The 22,671-nt window shown below is 34.8% G+C and overlaps 1 protein-coding gene across 1 annotated transcript in view; it reads right to left on the bottom strand.

The window, feature by feature from the left end:
• Nucleotides 1-557: 557 nt before the first annotated feature.
• LOC125228567 (hemicentin-1-like) overlaps nt 558-22,671 on the bottom strand; it is a 160,994-nt gene continuing 138,880 nt past the window's right edge. Inside the window, exons 10-17 of the mRNA XM_048133178.1 lie at nt 22,458-22,617; nt 18,921-19,072; nt 18,335-18,551; nt 12,713-12,928; nt 12,051-12,191; nt 4,734-4,838; nt 3,246-3,406; nt 558-2,584 (exon numbers count right to left, since the gene is read on the bottom strand). Of these exons, the coding sequence (XP_047989135.1) occupies nt 2,465-2,584; nt 3,246-3,406; nt 4,734-4,838; nt 12,051-12,191; nt 12,713-12,928; nt 18,335-18,551; nt 18,921-19,072; nt 22,458-22,617 (1,272 nt within the window). The 3' untranslated portion in view covers nt 558-2,464. The remainder of the gene's footprint in view (nt 2,585-3,245; nt 3,407-4,733; nt 4,839-12,050; nt 12,192-12,712; nt 12,929-18,334; nt 18,552-18,920; nt 19,073-22,457; nt 22,618-22,671) is intronic.

A 22,671-nucleotide genomic window follows, 5' to 3' on the forward strand; every position in this document is an offset into this window, starting at 1 on the left:
ACTGTACTATCTTAATATTTAAATAAAATAATACGAACTCAGGACACCAAGTGCGAAATATTTTAAACTAAAATATAAAATAACAACAATAAAGTTAATCTTATTTGTAACAGTGTCATCTATGTACATATATACAATAATATATTAAATATTACTTAATTTATATATTACTTTAGAATTCATAACTCACAAAAACTATTTACAAATAATTTTAGTGTTACACCTCAAGTAAAAGTATAAAGTATAACAATTAAATTTCATAGCATCACAGTGAATTTATTTTTATTAAAAATTATTATGTAGTACAAAGTTGATAAAACTAATTATTAATATATAGCAGAGTCAGTTACTCAGAATTACCTTTACTTCCTTAATATATTACATTTAAATATTATTAATAGACTTTCCAAAATCCAGAATCGTCCTTCGTAATGTCATTCATACATAAAATATTATATCTATGTATAATTATTTTTTTGTTCGTATTAATTTTAACTTAAATCATTGTCACTTTTTGTATATTTAAACTATGATGTAATTTTATCTGTGCTTTTCTATTCAGTAACATTAAATAATGAAACGGATAGTTTTTTTTAAGAAGTTAAATGTTTTTTTATTATTTCGTTATGTTACCTTTATAATATTATGTAATGGATTTATTGTCCTATGTTTCATTTTCATGTTGAAATAAATATGTTAAATAAATATTTATTTAACAAAAGACCTTTTCGTATTATATAAAAATCAACTAAATAGAAAGCCAAAAAAATACTCGTAAAAAGAATATTATACAAAGATACCGAATCAGTCACACGAACTTTATATATTTTATACATTACTGAGCCAAGATATTAAGATTGTGAATATGTGCAATTGATATGAAAATGTTTTATTATAAAAGATTATTGTTGCCAAAAAACGCATTTATACAAAAACGTTTTTGGTTGGTCTATAGATGAGAGGATATAATCCCGGTTGTAGGGTTTTGACATTGTAAACGTCAGTCAAATCATATTACGCGAGTGAGTATCCCCTTCAACACAATATTTTCCAACACACCTGCTAGAAATATGTAAGAAATCAATCGATGTGAATAAAACTCACACTGAAAATGTTTCGTACTTAAAGGAATAGAAGAAAACTTTTCATTTTCATTGTTTAAATTTTCTTTTGAACAATCGACGCGTCATGATTGTCATTTGTGTTATGCATTTTTGGTATATTTATAGTGACATATTTAAACATATTTTAAGCGAGTTACTTACGTATTAAGTCGATAAAATATACGCTTAAAATATTTTTAAATATGTCTATTTCTCACGGGAGTTTTATATAGGTAGTTAATATTTATAGAGATTTAAAATTTATTTCCTGTGGTATTATGAGAGCAAGATAATTAGACACATATCTGACTATCATCAATCATCATGTGTTGTGTGGAGACCGAAATCAGAAATACGTCTAAGTATATTGGTAACAGATTGGTACTTTTTTCTTAAGTTACATTGAAATGTACTAATTTATATTTTGTTGATAGTACATATCTATTGTATACTTGAAATTATATTTATTTACATGCAGGTGTGATAGAAAATACTTATGATTTGAATACTTGTAAAATTTATATTGTTAGTGGCATAAAAGTGTTTTATGATTATGTGCTCTGGCATGGATACAAATCATAATTATATTTTGACCGGTATTCATTTAATCGTCGTCGAAAACTTATTATAGGTACAAATCACCTGAGTAGCTCTTACTCAACCGACGCGCTTCTGACAGCTTCAAGTACTTGGGCATTTTCAGAATTTGGGACACCCCAATTAGCGTTAGTTGTTAACAAAAATTAACTCGATGTCAGATTAAGCATAAAATCTGTCTGAAAATTTACTTTCTTCACATTCTGAATGTAGATAATCGCTCAAAGTTTATGTAATTAACACAAAAACAATATTTTTACAGAAATGTCATGCTTAATTAACGTCACAAAACTGACAGTGAGTTAATTTTTGTTAACAACTTACGCTAATTGGGGGTCCCAAATTCTGAAAATGCCCACTTACGAACCTATGAATTGCTTCGGATAACATGGGTCGCTTTATGCAGTACAGTAATCTTATATTTTTCTTGTAAATTTACTAAATTTCAATTTAATGCATTCAAGATTTTTTCTATTATGATTTCAAAATTTGATTAAGTGTTGCTGCAAATTGATGTAAGCCTAATATACTGCGGATCATGTCACGGTCGTATAGTTATATTAAAAACAAATTAACATTTAAAACTTCGAGTCGGTTTCCAGGTAAGGTTGCACAACGATGCTTTAAACGAAACATGTAATCGGTTCAATACATAATAAAATATGGACCTATTTTCAAAATGAATATAATAAACGCTATTATAAATTCGTGTTTTGTTTATCTATTCAAAATTCTGAGCGTTCTGTCCACTTTGTCAATGCCGACTAGACGCAGCTCTCTCGCGTGTTCGCCAGAAGAGGAGTCCTTGTCGTGACGACCTCTCTCCGTCTTGACAGAGTGCCGCTTGTTACGCTGCGGCGATCGTCCGCTAAGGTCCCGATACTCTGCGATAAAAAAAAAATCTAAAATATATATTGAGTTTATAAATTTATAAATTACCTATTTATTTATGAGTTCATGTATATTGTTTTCCTGAACTTGCTTTTATAGTTTTTAATAGTTTATTTAATCGTCCATTATTAAAATTTTCATATTACTCACACCTATTTATTTAAATGATTTGTGACTGAGTAAGACGATAACAAAATTATGAACTGAATTCTGTAACACATTCAAACGTAAAGAATCTTCTGTTAGGTTCAAGAGTACACTATTTTCCAGCCGGCGTATCATGCTTCCAATTTTATCACTTGTCCACGTGGATAAGACAACTGTCACTCTCACACTGACATACTTGCCAAAGCGTGACGGATGCTTTATCCACGTGGATAAGTGATACAATTGGAAGCATAATACGCTGACTGTTGTTGATACTATACAGGGCAATAAAAATATAAGTGATCCTTTGCAATGTGCAGTGTGGATTCAAAAATAATCTATACCTACTTCCGAGCTCATATAAACCAGAAACGTTCAAATCAAACTTGCAAGCGAGCTTGCTTCTTCGTTGACAATGTTTACGCCTCGGCGGCTTCTCAGTGGCCATTAAAAAGCGTCTTTTAGATCATCTGGTCAATAAGATTGTAAGTTTTTTTTAGTTTTTACCTGAACATCCGAGGCGGGAGTGTTCGGCGTGTGTGGAGTGTTGGATCGCATGTCCTGGTGGATGCTGTGTGCGCTTCGAGAGCAGCCCACGGGCGGCGACATGACGGCTCCGTAGGGCGGGGGCTCGGGTGGCCGTTCCACATCACGGGCGCAGTTAAAATCTGTTTAAAAAATAGAGGTTTGTTAAATAATTTTGAAAGAGCAACTCTTATATTATAACCTCTCGGGAATCTCGGAAGCGGCTTTATATTATAAATCCATACAAATATTATAAATGCGGAATTGTGTGTGTCCGTCTTTCACGACAAAACGGAGCGACGAATTGACGTGATTTTGTAAGTGGAGATAGTTGAAGAGATGGAGAGTAACATAGGTTACTTTTTGTCTCTTTATAACCCCCCACTTGCCTAAAATGGGGGGGGGGACTTTTGTATGGAGAATTCTGCAATTTTAGAATTTAACTCAAGCGAAGTCGCGGGCTAAAGTATACTAGTTTTGATATAATTAGCCGCTATGAGGGTTAACAGGGGCGAAAAATAGTTAGTAGTTTTTACTAGCCTTGTGTAGTGTCCCACTGGGCAAAGGCCTCCTCTCGCTTCTTCCACTCAACCCTGTCCCAGATATTGTTAGAGAAATACATGTTATATTACGTTAAATACTTAACAAAAAAATAGAATGTAGGAAAGTCTCCGGCTTTGATTTGACCACTTACTATTTTCCTATTATGACGGAATCGTAATTTAAAGTGGCAGCTTTGGTTAAAAGTTGACGATTTTTACATGGAGAACAGAAAAATCCACCAGAAGTTCAGTTTCATGATGGACATGGACATTGTATACTAAGAAGGTCCTGATACATATTTTTACTCTTTTATTATGTATTATAATTATGCGCGAGGGGTTCTTTGCGTTGCTGTATCTTTCTGTACGTTTAGAAAAGCTGTCACGTTCTCAACTGCAGATATTTCGATTTGAAATGCATGGACACACCTGTTCATATAGTTTAGATATTCAAAAATAGATAACATGAATATTATATAGTTATTTGTGCATGCTTGGATATGCCATTAAACCGGGTATTTTCTATACACGAGTAACCACCTATACATATTGTTTGTTCAGAAACTTTTAAAAATTATCAAGTTTTTTAGTCTTCAAAATTTTCAATAAAATTCAATACTAGCATTAAACTAGTTTCAATCAACACCATTATTCTAGTATTCTTGTAATTGTTTAGATTTTAGATTAGAATTAAACGCAACAGAATTCGCAATACATTGAATCTTAGACATATTTTTAGGGTGATAAAAAAACAAAATGCAAGCTACTTTAAAAAGTCGCCGAACAGATCTGATGGTCAGTTTAAAAAATATAGCTTTCAGTTTAATTTAATGCTCATGTTACAGAGACAGAGACACCTGGTATATTGGTAATTTTTCGATCACAATGTTAAAAATTGAGGTTGAAAACGAATCCAATAATCACGTACCTTTTCCCAGGGGTATCACGTCCGGATTTTTGTCATCTGGCTGAATAGGCGAATGGTTGTTGCTCTGGATCGATCCAATGTATGCCTTCACCGTTTGAATCGGAGCTGAAAAAATGAAATTGTTAATTTTCTGTGTTCTTTTGCTTGCTTTGATTATTCAAAAAAGTACCTATTTGATTTCACTTATTTGTGTCTTATTGTATTTGTGAGTTTTTTGTCTCAAGACCGGCCAATCCGAGACCATACAGTCATTATTTCGTGATATTATTCAATATTGACTAGTTTATCAGACATTTTAAAACAAGATAAGTATTTCTTTTTGTTTTTTTATATCATTGATCTAGCAGTAACTCTAATCGCAGTAACAACATACATTATTTTATTTTTCTGATCTCTTCAACCATCCTGAATAAGGTCAAACATTAGGTCAGAACATAATTATAGATTCAGTTGAAACTGCTTCCGACCAGAACGAATCCCAAAAAGTTGTCCAGAACTGAGAACATGCCAATCCCGTCCTTTTCCTATTTCTGGTACAGTTTGAGATAGAACTGCGATCCTACCCGACTGGCTGATAGTTAAGTGTAAGGTCGAGTTGAATCAGAATTATAAACTCAACCAACTCATTACAACTGTAACCCTCACTCAAACAACCTGAACAAATTGCATTTCTAGCTCTTGCGGTCGGGTAGTTAGTATTTGTTGAAAGTTGTCAAAGTATTGTTAGGTCACTGTTTGGGAACAACTGGCAATATCCTACTTTTGGTTTTGTCGCGGCGGTTGTCACTTACAACCCGATTATAACTTTTAAATAAGTCAACATTAGATAATAATATATATCATAATTATATTAGCTGGAAGTGTAATTAGGAAGGTAAACTTATTAAATCAGTGAATAACTTGATAAATCAGTAGTAAGGACCGAAAACAACTGAAACAGAAGACGATATTATGTTCTATCGTAAATTCAAATCCCAGTAAAAAATATTTCGACATACCTACATATCAAATTCTTCACACCATCCACTGAAATATTGCGACTAGTTCGGTTTTGTCAAGACATTTTTCATTAAAAGAAACTAAAAGTTAATTAAAGCTTTTAGCAATATATAACTGAACTTGTGTCATTGGTTTAAATAAAAGTCTCATTCGTAGCCACCACCTGCACCATAATAGTCGAATAAATTTAATCATTATTGTTAGTAGAGCGGCGAGAGGGTCTCGGAAAAAGTTGATGTGACTGGAGAGTATACTGCTGACAAGTGGTATCGTTGTGATCGGTAGACTTTACTGAGTACGAAATAATGACTTGTCGCATTCTCAGACTGTGGGGGGTTAACTATGACGTCACAAAGATCGCGGTCCCGGGTTTCAATTTTTTTCCAATTTGTCTAGAACCCCTTATCCAATTTTGAAAAATGAGGTGTCGATTGAAAGCGTATAACATGCTGATTAAGATTTATTATATGTGAAAAGTATAGTTTTGTTAGTTATTTTTTAATTAATAATAATGCAAAAAATACTTTTTTTTACTCTCTTTTTTGATTTTTGTGACTCAAAAAGGCAATGAAAACGGCCACTTAGCTAAAAAATATGTTATATAAATCATTGAACTACATTATTAAGCTATCTGTTGCTTTTTAAATTTCTACGATCGGATAATAAATAAGCAAACTACAACCACATACCTGTAGGCGGGGAGTACCGCTTGACACGCGTTCCCATACATTCGGCGTCTACCAAATTACACCTCCCGCAAAATTCGTTTCAAGCAGATATACCTCTAATCTTATTCATCGTAACCTATCAATATTGGTATCATTTGAAAGTACAATTAAAGTACTTTAAGAAACAATGTCAATCATTTTCTTAAAATCAATAATCGCCAGTATGCGGTGGTTACAAAGGAAAAAAGTGGGTATGCAATATGACTGGTTTCCTAGGTTTTGATACCCTAGACGAGTTTAAAAGGGGAGGTAAAGGTGACATATGGGTTGTTCTCTGGCCTAAAAGCTATACAGAGGGTCAGGGGAGAAAAAAACTAGGGTTTACGTTTAGTTTTAAGTTATTTTTTCTTTTATTTGTTGATTTTATTGTGTTTAATTTTTTTGTAATTTTATCAAGGATACACGTTGGTTTCTTTTGCTGAAAATTCCCTTTTTTATGAGAAATGTTATGAATTTCATGGCATTTTCCGATAGAGACTAAAATTAACTTTCAAATAAGGCCACATAGTCATACTGATACATAGTCATACCCTTAATATTATATAAGTAAAAGTATGACTATGTGGCCTACTGATACATAGTCATACCCTTAATATTATATAAGTAAAAGTATGACTATGTGGCCTTATTTGAAAGTTAATTTTAGTCTTTATCGGAAAAAGCCATAAAATTCATAACATTTCTCATAAAAAAGGCAACTTTTAGCAAAAGAAACCAACGTGTATCCTTGATAAAATTACAAAAAAATTAAACACAATAAAATCAACAAATAAAGGAAAAAATAACTTAAAACTAAACTTAAACTTGAAACGAATTTTGCGCGAGGTGTAATTTGGTAGACGCCGAATGTATGGGAACGCGTGTCAAGCGGTACTCCCCGCCTACAGGTATGTGGTTGTAGTTTGCTTATTTATTATCCGATCGTAGAAATTTAAAAAGCAACAGATAGCTTAATAATGTAGTTAAATGATTTATATAACATATTTTTTAGCTAAGTAGCCGTTTTCATTGCCTTTTTGAGTCACAAATATCAAAAAAGAGAGTAAAAAAAAAGTATTTTTTGCATTATTATTAATTAAAAAATAACTAACAAAACTATACTTTTCACATATAATAAATCTTAATCAGCATGTTATACGCTTTCAATCGACACCTCATTTTTCAAAATTGGATAAGGGGTTCTAGACAAATTGGCAAAAAATTGAAACCCGGGACCGCGATCTTTGTGACGTCATAGCTAACCCCCCCACAGTCTGAGAATGCGACAAGTCATTATTTCGTACTCAGTAAAGTCTACCGATCACAACGATACCACTTGTCAGCAGTATACTCTCCAGTCACATCAACTTCAAAACTAGACGACTTTTTTCAATTCCGCCGCCTTACTATGTTGTTATACGTGTTACCAGTATTAGAACCTGGGACCCTACAAGCTGGTTAACACCCTATGTTGCCATTGGCCTTCATATTTATAATCAAATACTTGCTTATGTGTTGAGCACTTAGACTCCATCGTCTACTTAAATACCTACCACTACTTTACCATTCAATTCTTTGTTTTGATTTCACGTTAAGAGGATTTGAATATTTTTCTGAAGATAGAGAAGAAGAAAACTAGAAAGTTTTTATAAGAAAACAAGACAATTATTTGTTTTTGTTTGTTGCTGAAACAAAGTAAGTGTATTCGTACATTTGTCTTAGTCAGTTACTAATGTGTTATTTCTAAGAATCAAGCCCATTATCTTACTAAGTACATAAAAACAAATAATAAAATAGTGTATGTAGTCTTTGTGAATTAAGATTCCTTTTATCGCTCAAAATCTTCTTACGTTACGTCTATGTTGATGCCTTTGTTACCAGGTGATTTATGTAGTTTAAAAGCTGTATTCTGATTTCAATAACAAAAGTACCAAATAAAATTGCGAAATAGTTTGCGATAAGGTGAAATAAGTAAACCCGAAACAGGTAAGGGGATGATAATTTCAATTTTAGAAAGGTAACATTGAAATAATAAATAAGAGTATTTCAAATACAGGTACATGTAACTATTTTGATAGCGGGTCAGTGAGGGTAGACTCTACAAGATCCCACCCGTGCTGATACGCTAAAACAGTCTTAGAAAACCATCTTTCAATTTCATGCAATTATGATGGTTGCCGTTTACAGATTTTGGAAAAACAAATAGGTTGCGAGCAAACAGTCATGTTTGATACTTAATCTTATTTTTTAAATAGAATTGATTGGTATCAAAAAACTGTCCCGCTATCAAAATACAGCGTTGTGGTGACTTATATTTCAATATTCAGAGGCATTCATAAAATTGGTCCGAAATGATGGGCCAAAAGTATCCTCATTGATACTTTTTTGCCTATTGTTGAATACGTTATTATTTATACGCTACGTAACCTAACATGAGTTTCATCATACATACCATACTATTTATTGGTAATATTTTCGCCTAGTATTCTTTTGACTAGAAAATGATACAATTTTCCACACTCACTTTAACGTCTCATACGTTTCCCGGCTGGTGGCAGCAAACTAAATAAAACTGTCGTAAGCAAGTGACGAAACATCTGCAATTTCAGTAGAAATGCAGTGGGATATAAATCACATTTTGTAATGCAGTGAATGTAGTGCGGGCGTTCAAAAATGCGAGCCACGCGACCAATCTGCACCCGTTCCCACTCATGTTCTAAATCGAAGGAACTTCGGATTGCTTGGTTTGGTAAGTTTTATATTTAAAGAAGAATATAGTGGAATGACGTAGGTATCTGACGTTTTTTAGTTTACAATTTTTTTTTATTTTAGTCACAACAATATGGGTTACTATTACAAGGGCAGAGTGAGAAGTCTGGTAGAAATCACATTCAGGGTGTAACCGTCACCAATTAAATAATTTTAAAACGTAGTCCAACTTTTTTGGAGGGAAAATGCGTATTTTCAGCAAGTTCGTGCCGCTAGTTTATTTTTCAGCAATTAAAAAAAATCGGCTTGAGTTTTGCAACCATGGTGAAGAGTGAGTTTCGTGTTCTGATAAAACATTATTTTTTGCAACATAAAACCATTGCGGATACAAAAAAATACTTGGAAAATATTACGGGGAGTCTGCTCTGTCGATTAAAATGATTCACACGTGGTTTACAAACTTCCGTTGTGGCCGGACAAGTAAAACTGACGCCGACCGACCCGGACGCCCGGTTGAGGTCACTACACCGGTTGTCTATTGTTTGCCCGACAGTCATTTAACATAATATTCATTTGCCCGAATCTAACTTGCCTGAATTTCATTTGCCCGAATGATTTGTTTACCATAAAAATCATATGACATACTCGTTGTTTATCCGAATATTACCTTCCATAATCATACAATGCCATACTATTTGTTAGCCATATTATTAAGTGCAATAATATGGTTTCATCGAATATTCAAACGCCATAAGCAATTATTGCCATATTAATTGTTGCCCATATTATTACCTAACCTAACCTTCTTTCTGATAGCAGTTTCATTTTCCAGGGGTCACAGTTCTAACCTAACCTACTTTTCCAGCAGTTTCATTCTCCAGGGGGTCACAGTTCTAACCTAACCTACTTTCTGATAGCAGTTTCATTTTCCAGGGGGTCGCAGTTCTAACCTAACCTAACCTACTGTCTGATAGTATTTTCATTTTCCGGGGGGTCACAGTTCTAACCTAACCTAACCTACTTTTCAAGCAGTTTCCTTTTCCAGAGGTTCACAGTTCTAACCTAACCTAACCTACTTTCTGATAGCAGTTTCATTTTCCAGGGGGTCACAGTTCTAACCTAACCTAACCTACTTTCTGATAGCAGTTTCATTCTCTAGAGTCCTTCTAGTACCTATTATAGTAGTTTTCGATTCTGCCAAAGCACATTATGGAAATTGACTTTTCTGGACGCTAATTTGTATGACAAATGATGGTATGGAATGTGGTAATTACGGATTTCGATGATTCTGACAAATGACATTATGGAAACTGACTTTATGGGAAACAAAGTTTCTGGTACTAGATTAATATAGTAAACAATGATTATGGCATAAGATGTTATGAGAAACAATATTATGATTGTTGAATAGGATGGCAAATAAAATTATGGCAAATGAAATTCTGGCAAATGGGGGTATCCCCACTACACCAGCTGTGATGGTCGCCAAAATCCACGACATCGTATTGGATGACCGAGGAGTCAACGTGCGCGAGATAGCTGATAGTATAGGAATTTCAGACGAAAGGGTACGAAATATCCTACACAATCATTTAGATATGAAAAATCTATCCGCCCATTGGATACCGCGATTGCTCACAGTAGACCAAAAGCGCACTAGGGTGACCATGTCAGAGGAATGTTTTTAGGCATAATAAAAAGGATTTCTGTCATCGTTTCATAACAATTTAATTATGAAACCTGGATTCATAATGGTATACCAGAAACCAAGGACCAGTCAAAACAATGGATTGCGTCGGGTGAACCGGCGCCGAAGAAGGCTAAAGCAGTTTTGTCGGCCATTAAAGCCTTATTGGCCACGTTGGAACACGTGTATGTATTGAGTTAGAAGGAGACTAAGTTGAAAAATAAATATATACTTTATTTAAAGTCACACACAGGTCGAACGCGATTAATTAACATTATTTTTACCTTTTTTCCCAACGTTTCGGCCAGGTTGCACTGGCCGTGGTCGCGGAAGACTGACGTCCCGTCCGACTGAGAAATATTGTTAATTAATCGCGTTCGACCTGTGTGTGACTTTAAATACGTGTACAAAGCGCGAGAACTTAAAGTGTAATAATTATACTTTATCAAAAATACAAATAGTTTAATTTTTACCATACTTTTCACTCTGCCCTCGTACTTATCATGACTTAGTGCTTGTCTAAGCGTGCGGTTGTTAATGATATCCAAAACTAAAGCTTCCGTTGAATGTGAAATTATAACCAAAAATAGGTTTTGTTGTCCTATTAAAGCAAATGACACCAAATATGGCATCCGAAAATAGTAAATTATCACAAAATTAAATCTTCATTTTAACTGGTACACCAACGTTTGTATGAATTGCAATTCTATGAAAGCAAATAGATCCAAACTAATTTATGAACACTTCAATTTATTATTTCCATCAATATTTAAGGCTAGGATTTTTAATTTAAAATACCTATGCATAAAAATATTTACCATTGCAGTTCCAATCTAACTTAACTCACTATTTTTCTGATAGCAGCGTAACGACATCTTGTTTTTTTTATAAGTTAAATTAAAATATCTTTATTGAGGAACATGTAAAAATATGATGTCAAATAAAATAAATAGTTTTAACAGTTGTAGTAGACCGTACAATAATCTCAGAACATGTAAAAGTGAAATATATGTCCGAAAAAGGCCTGATGGCGAAGACCGAAACCCAGCAAAGGCCAAGTGCCGAGCTCCGCGCACGGTCGAAGGTCCGAAGCGTCACACGAGAGGCGCAGCGCTGGTACTCCCCATGCGCAGTTGGAGATTAAACACTAGGTATCCAATAGAAAAAGGCTAAGAGAGTTAAGTTTAAGTTTAAGTGAAAGCGAAAATGACATACCTTCATACTGCATGGGCCTATGATGCCTCCTTCTCGCCAGCAGGGCTACGATGGCGACAACAACCAGGGTCCCCGCTGTCCCAGCTATGATTCCCAATGCCCAACCCGCCTCCAGAGGGCTGACATTTGTAGTTTTTGCTTCTGTTTTAATTTAAAAAATATATTTTAAAATTACAGTTCATTACAATTTTAGATAGTTATTAATTTTAAAGTGGGGCAAAGCAGTTAACTTGACTGCTTGTGTGAACCCAAAACTCAACAAGGAGCATAGTAGTGGAAGTGGTTCGAAAAGCGGAATCTTGGGCTTTTCCAGCTATTCAAGAACGAAGAATTTTTAAAATCAATTCTATATATAAGGAATTAATACGGAATTTTGAAATCCTTAATTTGGAATAAGTGGTATAATGTACAGGTTTCAAAATCCATACTAATATTATAAATGGGAAATTGTGTGTCTGTTTGTTTGTCCGTCTTTCACGGCAAAACGGAGCGATGAATTGACGTGATTTTTGAAGTGGAGATAGTTGAAGGGATAGAAAGTGACATAGGCTACATTTTGTCTCTTTCTAACGCGAGCGAAGCCGCGGGCAGAAACTAGTACTCTATAAATTTCTATTTCTTGAGACTTCCATTACCCAATTCAGGGTCAAATTATGACTCACCAGTATGTAAAGCCAGCCGAGACAACGTTAGCACCCGCAACATCGTGGTCTCCGAACGCCCCCTGGCGTTACTCGCGTAGAAAACTAGTTTCACGACTTTCCCGGAGCCCAGATTGCGAAGTTTCCACGCGGGAGATATGGCTGAAGCGTTCGTCAACAACGCTCCGTGCTCCCACGCCTCGACGAAGTATAGAGTATGCAGACCACCGTCGTAACCTGGATAAAAAATAATAATTAATTTGGTCTAAGACACCTAGACCATTACGTTGTTTAATGGAAACAATTCGAGACATCTAGCTTGATAGGAATTTATTATAAAAACGGTTATTTTTTCTAACGTTTTTCCTAATAGACCGGTCAAATCTTACACGAAAATCTGCTAAAAAAACAAAGTGTGATGTAAAGCTGCATTTTTGATATATTATTTAGGGTCCTTGGAAGAATGTGAAACTATGTTTTGCAAGCAAAAAAAGGGTGTGCTTTTTTTTAATTTGCAAAAAATTGCAAGAAAATCGGACCTTTTTTAGTTTTTGCAGTGTCATTTAAAAATTGGAGATTTTAGGCGATAAGTTGCTTTACAAAGTTGAAAGTACATTAAATTTAAAATCATATGAGCCTACTCGCAATGCCATATCTCAAATAGTTTTTGAGATATGACGCTTCAAAAAAGGGTATTTTTCCCCTCTTTATGAAAATTTTCGTTTTGCCAATATTTTGAGACAGATTTCAGCAAAACATATCACGGTATTGTATATTTTGCGCAATAAAGTTGTAGAAAAGTTAATTAGCTTTCATTTAAGACCAAAAGAGAGCCAGTTAGTAAAATAATCAAATTTTAAACCTAAAAAAAATAAGACTATATAGCATAAATCTAGTATAACTGGATCAGAAATGAGTGGTGGAGGGTCATCACCCTCCAACCAACCGGGCTGGCCAACCGGGATAGTTTACATAATATATATTTTAGGAGACGTAACAAAGAAGGCGTTATTATTATTTGGGAGCTGTTCAAGTATTACGTAAGCACTATAATAATAATAACCATTATACGTAAGCACTATAACCATAGGCGGCGAGAAGGTGATTGCTCTTCTTATTTTTGATAATGTGGATGATTTGGGTGATGATTTAGAGCTTTCCTTACTTTTTTGCTGACAAAGGGAAGGGGGGAGGGTGTATATTTGTAATAAATTAGATCAGAAATCTAAAAAAATAAGATTATAGCATAAATCTAATATATCTAGATCAGAAATGAGTGGTGGAGGGTGATGGCCAAACGGGATAGTTTACATAATATATCTTTCAAGAGACGTAACAGAGAAGGCATTATTATTATTATTTGGGGGCTGTTCAGGAATTACGTAACTCCTTAGGGGAGTTCGCTCTGCTTATTTTTGATGTCATGGAGGGCGATAATTACGTAATCCGTACAAATTTTCTTACTTTTGCTGACAATACCAATGGGAATGGGGGAGGGTTAATACTTGTTATACATTTTGTCTTTTATATATTTTACTGTACATTTTCTTACTTAATAGTTGAACGGCCCCTTGTCCTTGACATACTCCCACTTGTTACTTCCCTCTATACATTTTGTATGGGCCATGGTATGTAGAACAATGTATTTAATATTATGTTTCATATATTGTCAGGTATCCTAAAGTGTGTGTTTTTTTATTTATTTCTGTGTATAGCTTATGGTATTAAATTTTAGATTTCTATATTGGCTATTACCTATTGTATAGTGTGTGAGTGCTCTTAAAAAATGACCACAAACACAAGCGTCACAAAATATCAGTCATACTCGGCCATTGAAATAATGGAACTAAATAACATGAGTGCCGATTTAATATTATTGCTGGATTTTGAATTTTGATGTCAGAAAAACCTTGCACATCAGTATCGCCGCCTGGCGATAAAACGATTCAGAAAACCTTCATTGGTGTGAAGTTGTGAACACCGACACCAATGTGGCTCGACTATTTCAGTGGCCGAGTACGAGTGGTATTTTGCGATACTAGAATTTGTGTTTGAAATGGTCACTTTTTAACAGCACTCAAACACCTCATATAAAAATGAACACTAGAAATAGGTACAGATTTGTACGTGTCAAGGTGTCAACATCACTGCGGTGAAAAAGGCCACTGACTGTCCAGACAACATACGTCAAACATGTTGTATACTTATTATACATTAAGAGTTATGATAGAGCAGACCAAGCGCACTATTGCCTGCAGAATTAAAGAACACATTGCTGCAGTCAAAAATAATGACATTCTTCTTCTTCCTCTGTTCCTCATAGCCGAGGGTTGCGACGGTCGAGTTGCATAGTCCTATGGTAATGTCGACGGAACGCCACCACATACCAAGATTGAGTGAGGATGGCCTCAAACTATCAAATGTATGGAATCCAGTGATTTGTTGGTGTAAGTGAAGTGAAGAATTGCAGAAACGTAGTGACACTGTAAGTGTAGTGTGTTTGGACAGACCATCGAGTATGAATGGGACTGGATTTACACCCGCACCCGCCTGCAGTTTTCCGTGATTATGATTCATGCAACTGCGTCGAAATATCGGGAGCTAGACAAAAATCAAAAAAGTAATCACGGTCTATATCCGTCAATATATGTCTGATGTAGAATACATTGTTGTGTTTCGCATACAAAAAGTATGTATGTATGTAAACACTTTATGTACATAAGACAAGTTAGAACATAGAAACACAGTATAGTCATGGTGTACAAAGGCGAAGTATAGAGGGAAGTAAAAAATGGGACTACTTCAAGGACAAGGGGCCATTCAAGTGTACTTATGCTAATTTATTACAAATATATACCCTCTCCCCATTCCCTTTGTCAGCAAAAAAGTAAGGAAAGCTCTAAATCATCACCCGTATCATCCACATTATCAAAAATAAGCAGAGCAATCACCTCCTGGCCTCCTATAGTTATAGTGCTTACGTATAATGGTTATTATTATTATAATGCTTACGTAATACTTGAACAGCCCCCAAATAATAATAACTCTTTCTTTTTTACGTGTTTTAAAATATATATTATGTAAACTATCCCGTTTGGCCATTACCCTCCACCACTCATTTCTGATCCAGTTATACTAGATTTATGCTATATAATCTTATTTTTTAGGTTAAAAATTTGATTATTTTACTAACTGGCTCTCTTTTGTTCTTAAATGAAAGCTAATTAAATTGTCTATAACTTTATTGCGCAAAATATACAATACCGTGATATATTTTCCTGAAATCTGTCTCAAAATATTGGCAAAACGAAAATTTTCATAAAGAGGGTAAAAAATATCCTTTTCTCAAACATGCAAGGAAATATTGTCTTTACGTTCCTTAAAATGGGCTGGGAAATATCGCTTTTTGGGCGCAACAAGTCGAGAGGACTTAACCTGACTTTGCCTTTTTAAAATTTACTGGCCATACCATGTCCATAAGGCCCACTTGCGCCAACCACTTAACTCAGGGTTAGTGGGCTGTCATTTGTCAAATTCAGGGTTAACCCACCATTTTCGTTGGTGCATGTGGCCTTAATAGCGTTGATTTTTTTAAAGTACCTTTTCTGAAAGAGAGATATAGATAGAATCGCATTATATTTAAATATGATTAAACTAATAACAGCGCCTACTTCAAAAATAAATAATTTATGACTCAAGAACAAAAAATATCTTCTGTCTCGGATTCCTTCAAACAAATAACTCACAAATAACTAAATGCCGGATCTGCTTCAAATGGGTCACTATCAGTACCCACTGGTCCAACCGGCCGTCGTTTCTTTGCTCTCTTTTTTGTATACACGGCGTATTCACGATAATGTGCAGATTTGTTATAATATTGGGGGACACCTTACACAGATCAACTTAGCCCCAAACTAAGCAAAGCTTGTACTATGGGTGCTAAGCGACGATATACTTCTCTTCTCTTCTTCCTGCTAGACCTGTTCCCATTTACTTGGGGTCGGCCTTCCTTGTCCTCAATTTCCATCTAGCACGATCTTGTGCTATGTCTTTATTTAAATGAGCTTCTTTTAGGTCTTTTTCAACCGTCGTCCACCAGGTGGTAGGTGGTCTGCCTGAGTTGCGTTTGGCGGTTGGCAGTTTTAGGGCAAGCTTCACCATATGGTCATCTGAACGCCTTTGGATGTGACCATACCATCTTAAGCGTTTCTCCTTAAGCTTTTCAACAATGGGTGCGATTTTAAAACTTCCTCGGATATACTGGTTACGGATTTTATCCAGTAGCGTGACTCCCGCTGACCAGCGTAGCATGCGCATTTCTGTAACGTGTAGCTTGTCAAGATGCTGCTTGTTGGTTGCCCAACATTCTGACCCATACAGAACAGCTGGTCTTATGGCGGTCTTATACAAATGGCCTTTTACTTTGAGTGGCATCTTCCTAACACATCACGCCTGTTAGTTGACGCCACTTCATCCATCCTAAGCGACGATATACATACTTAAATAGATAAATACATACTTATATACATAGAAAATATCCATGACTCAGGAACAAATATCTGTGCTCATCACACAAATAAATGCCCTTACCGGGATTCGAACCTGGGACCGCGGCTCAGCAGGCAGGGTCACTACCGACTGAGCCAGACCGGTTGTCGTCGTCGGTCAGTAATAAATCCAACCTTTGACTTTTAAATAAATATTCTAGATATTATTGAAATCAAACTATAAATTAAATACACAACATTTCATTACATCAAATGCAACAGATACCATCGGTTGAATTTAATCGAGAGCATTGCCACCTAGCTATTGTTAGTTAACCGCAGAGTGTTAAAGCCGGCCTAGTGTTGGTATATAAATTAATAAGTAGGTATATACGCATACATAAACCGTGTATTAGCATTAGCAATGAATGGGTCGAAAGTAAACGAAATAAACATGAAACAATTGGAAACAATCTCACACAAATCGACCCAGCTTCAAACTTGGCTAATCTAGTAGTTTTTTTTTTCCAGAGCCACAATATAATTATAAATTTTATCTAAAATCTAAACTATGAATAACCGTTTCAGACAACACCCATATCCATAACTCAACAGCAAAACGCATTTATTAAATAAATACAGTTTTATGGAGCTATTTATTTGGACCATCAATGTAATAGCTGCCTTTTTATTTACTTAAATATCGTAGTTCGATTATAACAGATTTGACAAAAATATATAATCTTGAAATAAATGATTTGCATTTTTCACAAAACAAATATTTATTTTTTTATTCATTCATATTTTATACATATAATCAAATTTTTATTGTACTTGCTAGGTCTTACTAAATTGTGCTTCACCGCGAAGCCATGAAATGTACTTGGATTACTAACTTTTCAATTTGGTGTCCCCATTTCACGTTTCAGTCAGATGGTTGTTGATTTGTTTGGATTTCACAAAAAATATGCGTTATTTTTATTGGAATGCCTACTAAACAAGACCGAGAAGACCGCTCATTTTCCATACATACAACATAGAAGAACCTATACAAGTGATATTTACATAGTTATATTTTAACTATTCAATAAAACATAAAAAAAACCTTATTTCGGTACATCATATCAAAGACGAAAACCTCTCTGTATAAACTTACCAGCCATACATCGCAGCTCAACTGAATCTTCGGTTAGATTCACGGACGAACAATTGAAAGGCGGGTCCGGTCTCACTGCAGGCAGCAGCGTATAGCGACACGGTTCCATTTGCTGGCCAGCCAGGTTTGTAGCTCTGCATGATAAGGACCCGTAGTCCCCTTCCGTGGTTGGAGTGTATGTGAGGATCGACTGGCCGTTCTTTGTTGTGAATTTTGTCTGAAATAGGTAATATTTTGAGGACTTGAAGCAATAAAAGCCTTATTAAGATAATAGGTACCTAGGTAGGTAAGAGTAAATAGATAATAATAACAATCACCATTGTTCCGTGATGGGAAAGACATACAATATCGTAATAATGATAAAGTTTGCCAAAGTGTAAAGACGAAATTATTTCGATTGCATTTATATCTACAGCGACCTCAATTAATCATTAGCTAGCAAAATCGAATTATACAACATTACTGAAAGGCTCGGTCGTGGGCAATAAAGGATCAGGTATCAGATAAGGATCGCCTTTTACAATTTGTCTCCTATTTGTAATTTATGCAAAATTTTCAATGCATATTCCCAATAATATTAACTTACAGGATCCAACTCTACAGTCCCCATGGAATTGTTGAGCATCCATTGGAAGTTATTCGGAGCGGGGTAAGCTTCCACTTCGCAAGTCACTCTGGCTGCTTCATGAAGTGCTGCTCCAACGATGGCCGGTGCTTTTTTCTTACACACCGGTTTATCTAAATTTACAATGATAAATAACATATTATTTTATGTAGGCACTGAAATATATAAGTACTGGAGGAAATTTTATTTTGCTTCGCCACACAAAGGATGAAATATCAGTACTATAAAAACAGGTTACATTGGAACCAACGACGGTTTTCTGATTTATATCTACTGAAAACTGTACATTCAGTGCAAAACTTTGCATGTTAACAAACTTTACATTTTATCAGTCCCATTATTATAAGAGTGTCCCCTAATATACAAGTGTCACGAGATCAAAATAATAATATAAGTTGTAGGTACCTGTCATGTGACTGTAAATGCAAACTAATAAATTGGTATACAGTATACTATCTATTCATTTAGAGTAGGTACGAGTCGGTACTTTCTAAATGGGTATTAATTATGAATATTTGGTAACAAGTACTTTCTAAATGGTTATCAATTATGAATATTTGGTAACACCCCTTTTATTACAAAGCAATTCAGTTGTATTGTAAATCAATGTGTCTCGACTGTGTTAACATTTGCAAGTTATGCGTATCTACAGAATGCATGTGCATTCAATTTACTTGCAATGGCGTGTGAAGCCGTGAACTGTCTGTATGACAGCACATATGGGATTTAGTAGCAGGATTAACTTGGAGGTGCCTTTCAACTCTTACCCAGGTAATACTGAAATTGAGGTTATGTCTATAGTACGAGTAGCGTCTGGCTTAGCGTTTTTAATAAAATAATATATACGACAGTTCATAAATAAGCATCTACCATGAGGATTTGACAATTTTTTTGACAATAAAATTAGAATACGCTACTGGATAGCGTAATCATGAATAAAATTGTGTGTAGTTTTTAATTCTTGTAAGTAACCGATTAGGGGCGCCATTCGCTTTCTCCACTTTTATTTTTAATCATTTTTTTTTGACGTTAACACTAAAACTCATGATAAATATTATAATGGCTGTGAAATTGAGATCATACACTAAAGAAAAGTTCAGTGTTCCATACTACTGCGGATCCCATCCCAATTTATCTGGTGTGTGTTAAAGGTTAGTACTATTTCAGTATTTTTTAAGTACCTAGCGGACTGTCGTTTTTTTTTTTTTTTTCAAATAATGGAATACTCGTACTTACGTAAATTTTATTTAATTTGTCAGTAATCGTGTTTAGGGTGCTTGTCTGATCATTAAAGTGGCGCTATGACGTGGAAATCTTTATTTTATTTCGACCATTCAGTGGCGCCCTCATTGAATAAGTACTTTTATTTTACTATTTTAACTTTATCCCCTAAACGAAAAAGTGATCACCATATTCCGTTTGTATTATGAAGCAAAATAATATGTTACAAAGATTAAAAAATAAGTTCCTACTTATTCAAATGTAGAAATATCACACTAATGAAAATGAATCGGTTTAATTATTAGAAAACCTAATGCCCGTACGTGAATACGGCAGGTAAATACGTAATTGTTAAAAAAAAACATTTTTCATTGTTAAAACAATGTAAAGAACAATTCTGTTTAGACGTAAATTGATCGTGCTTATTAAATTATTTGTTCGAGTAGGTGCTCCGAAATTACCTACTGAAGGGATTATAAACGTTGTAGAACAGAGGTGATAAAATATAATTTCCCTTGGGTCGTTAAATACTGTTTCTCACAGTTTCAGTGGACTTCGCCTTAAATATTTATCGTAATATTTTACTGTTGGGAGCTAGCTGCCTTTAATAAATATGGCTTAAAATTTTCGCTTTATTTATTGCCGTTGATATTGATAACGGAATTGGAATGAGTTTTTGCCGTTAAATATTGCTTTAAATATAATTCCTTTCGAAATTTCTGATAATATTTAATTAGACTTATATTGACCGGGATATAGACCGTGATTACCTTTTTGAAAAGGTAATCACGGTCTATATCCCGGTCAATATAAGTCTAATGAAAATAACCGTGAATCATTCAAAACTCTTAATATTTAATTATGCAGTATTTTAACGATACGTACATCGAACTTTTAAATTTAGTTAAAACTGATCTGAAAGGAAAAGAAAGAAATATGTGAAAATTTTGTTCATGTTGAACGTCATTTTAATTAAATTACTACAGCAAAAAAAATATTTTTAAGTATTTTTGGCTCGTTATACGAGTATTTATTTACCTTATAATCTATACCTTATTGTGTTTTTTGGTGAAACAGGTAGTGCTTATCACACAAACAAAATACGCCCTTACCAAGATTTGAACCCAGAACCATCGGTGACATAAGTTGAGGCAAGAAGGTCTTTATTTATTCCGGATTCCGTATATGCATAGCTATATCAAGCATGAATACGTTATCGAATTATGCATAAACCAGAGGTTTTCATGCACTCTCGGAGCTAGTTCGTGCACAAACTTGTGAAATCGATCACAGTATTCGGCATCTGGAGCCAGAACTCTCAATGGGGAAAAGTTAGCCCAGTTTAGTTCTGTGGTAAACTTTTTGGAAACTTTTTTAGGATCTAAGTTCAATTATGCTACAGTTGAAATACTGTTCATTAAAAGCTATTGTGCCGACGGAATCATCAAAATGCAAGGGCTGAATTAGATTTGACTTAAGGTACAGCGGGGCAAATCTCGACTGGGGGGCAAATGTAACTGGTCCATTTTTTCCATGTTTTACAATTTTTGCATTGTCCACGGGTTATATATGGTAGACGTGTTCAGTTGATACATGTAGAACTCAACATCATAGTGTAGTAATGGAAAAAATGAATTAGTTACAATTATTTTGCCCTCCAGTCGAGATTTGCACATCTGTACCTTATATACTTTTCCACTCAGACATTCAATCGTGTAGAAAAGGTTGGCAATTACTACGTACACTATGGTATACCTACCTGATAATAATAACGTGTTTAAAATCTCACCATTTTGAATGTTTTATTATGCAACAAAATTAATTTTATTATATTATCACAGTTGTCAATGTTTTACTGTGCTACTAATCTTACTACATACCTTTTATTTTTTAACCATTAATACCGTTAATAAACCGTTAATAAAGTACATTGTATTTATCTTTATACTGTAAGAGGCAAAAGTCGTGCTAATTTGCAACAGAGATCATTACGGAAATTATCTAACGCCGTTTGCAGCATTATCACACAGATTAAACCATAGAGAAACCTATGATTATACCTTAAACAGTTAGCTTGAGGACTTTTGTTCATGACGTTGATGAATCAAGCCTTAGTTCCACGAACCAAGTTCGATATGCCCTTCCCTGTCAAACTTAAGTAGGTACCAACAAAAAAGTGCGACAAAGGAGCGTGCCTCCGAATGCGGATCGCAGTAGGCCCTCTGAAATATGCTAGCAGCGCAGAGGGTTTCGCAGATATGATATGTGGCTACTTACATATGACCTGCAGTGTAACAGGCGCAGACCGACCGTCTCCTTCCACGTTGGATGCGGTGCATACATACTTCCCGGCGTTCTCTCTTGAGACCCCCTGCAGAGCGAGGTGGGCTTGGCCGGCTATCACGCCAGCCCGCTGGTTATGCGTCATAATCTGGCCCTAAAACAAACAGTACTTCAGTTTATAAGGAAAAGACAATCTAAATTACTATTA

The sequence above is a fragment of the Leguminivora glycinivorella genome, chromosome 8 (genome assembly GCF_023078275.1).
Source record: "Leguminivora glycinivorella isolate SPB_JAAS2020 chromosome 8, LegGlyc_1.1, whole genome shotgun sequence".
Lineage (NCBI taxonomy): Eukaryota > Metazoa > Arthropoda > Insecta > Lepidoptera > Tortricidae > Leguminivora > Leguminivora glycinivorella.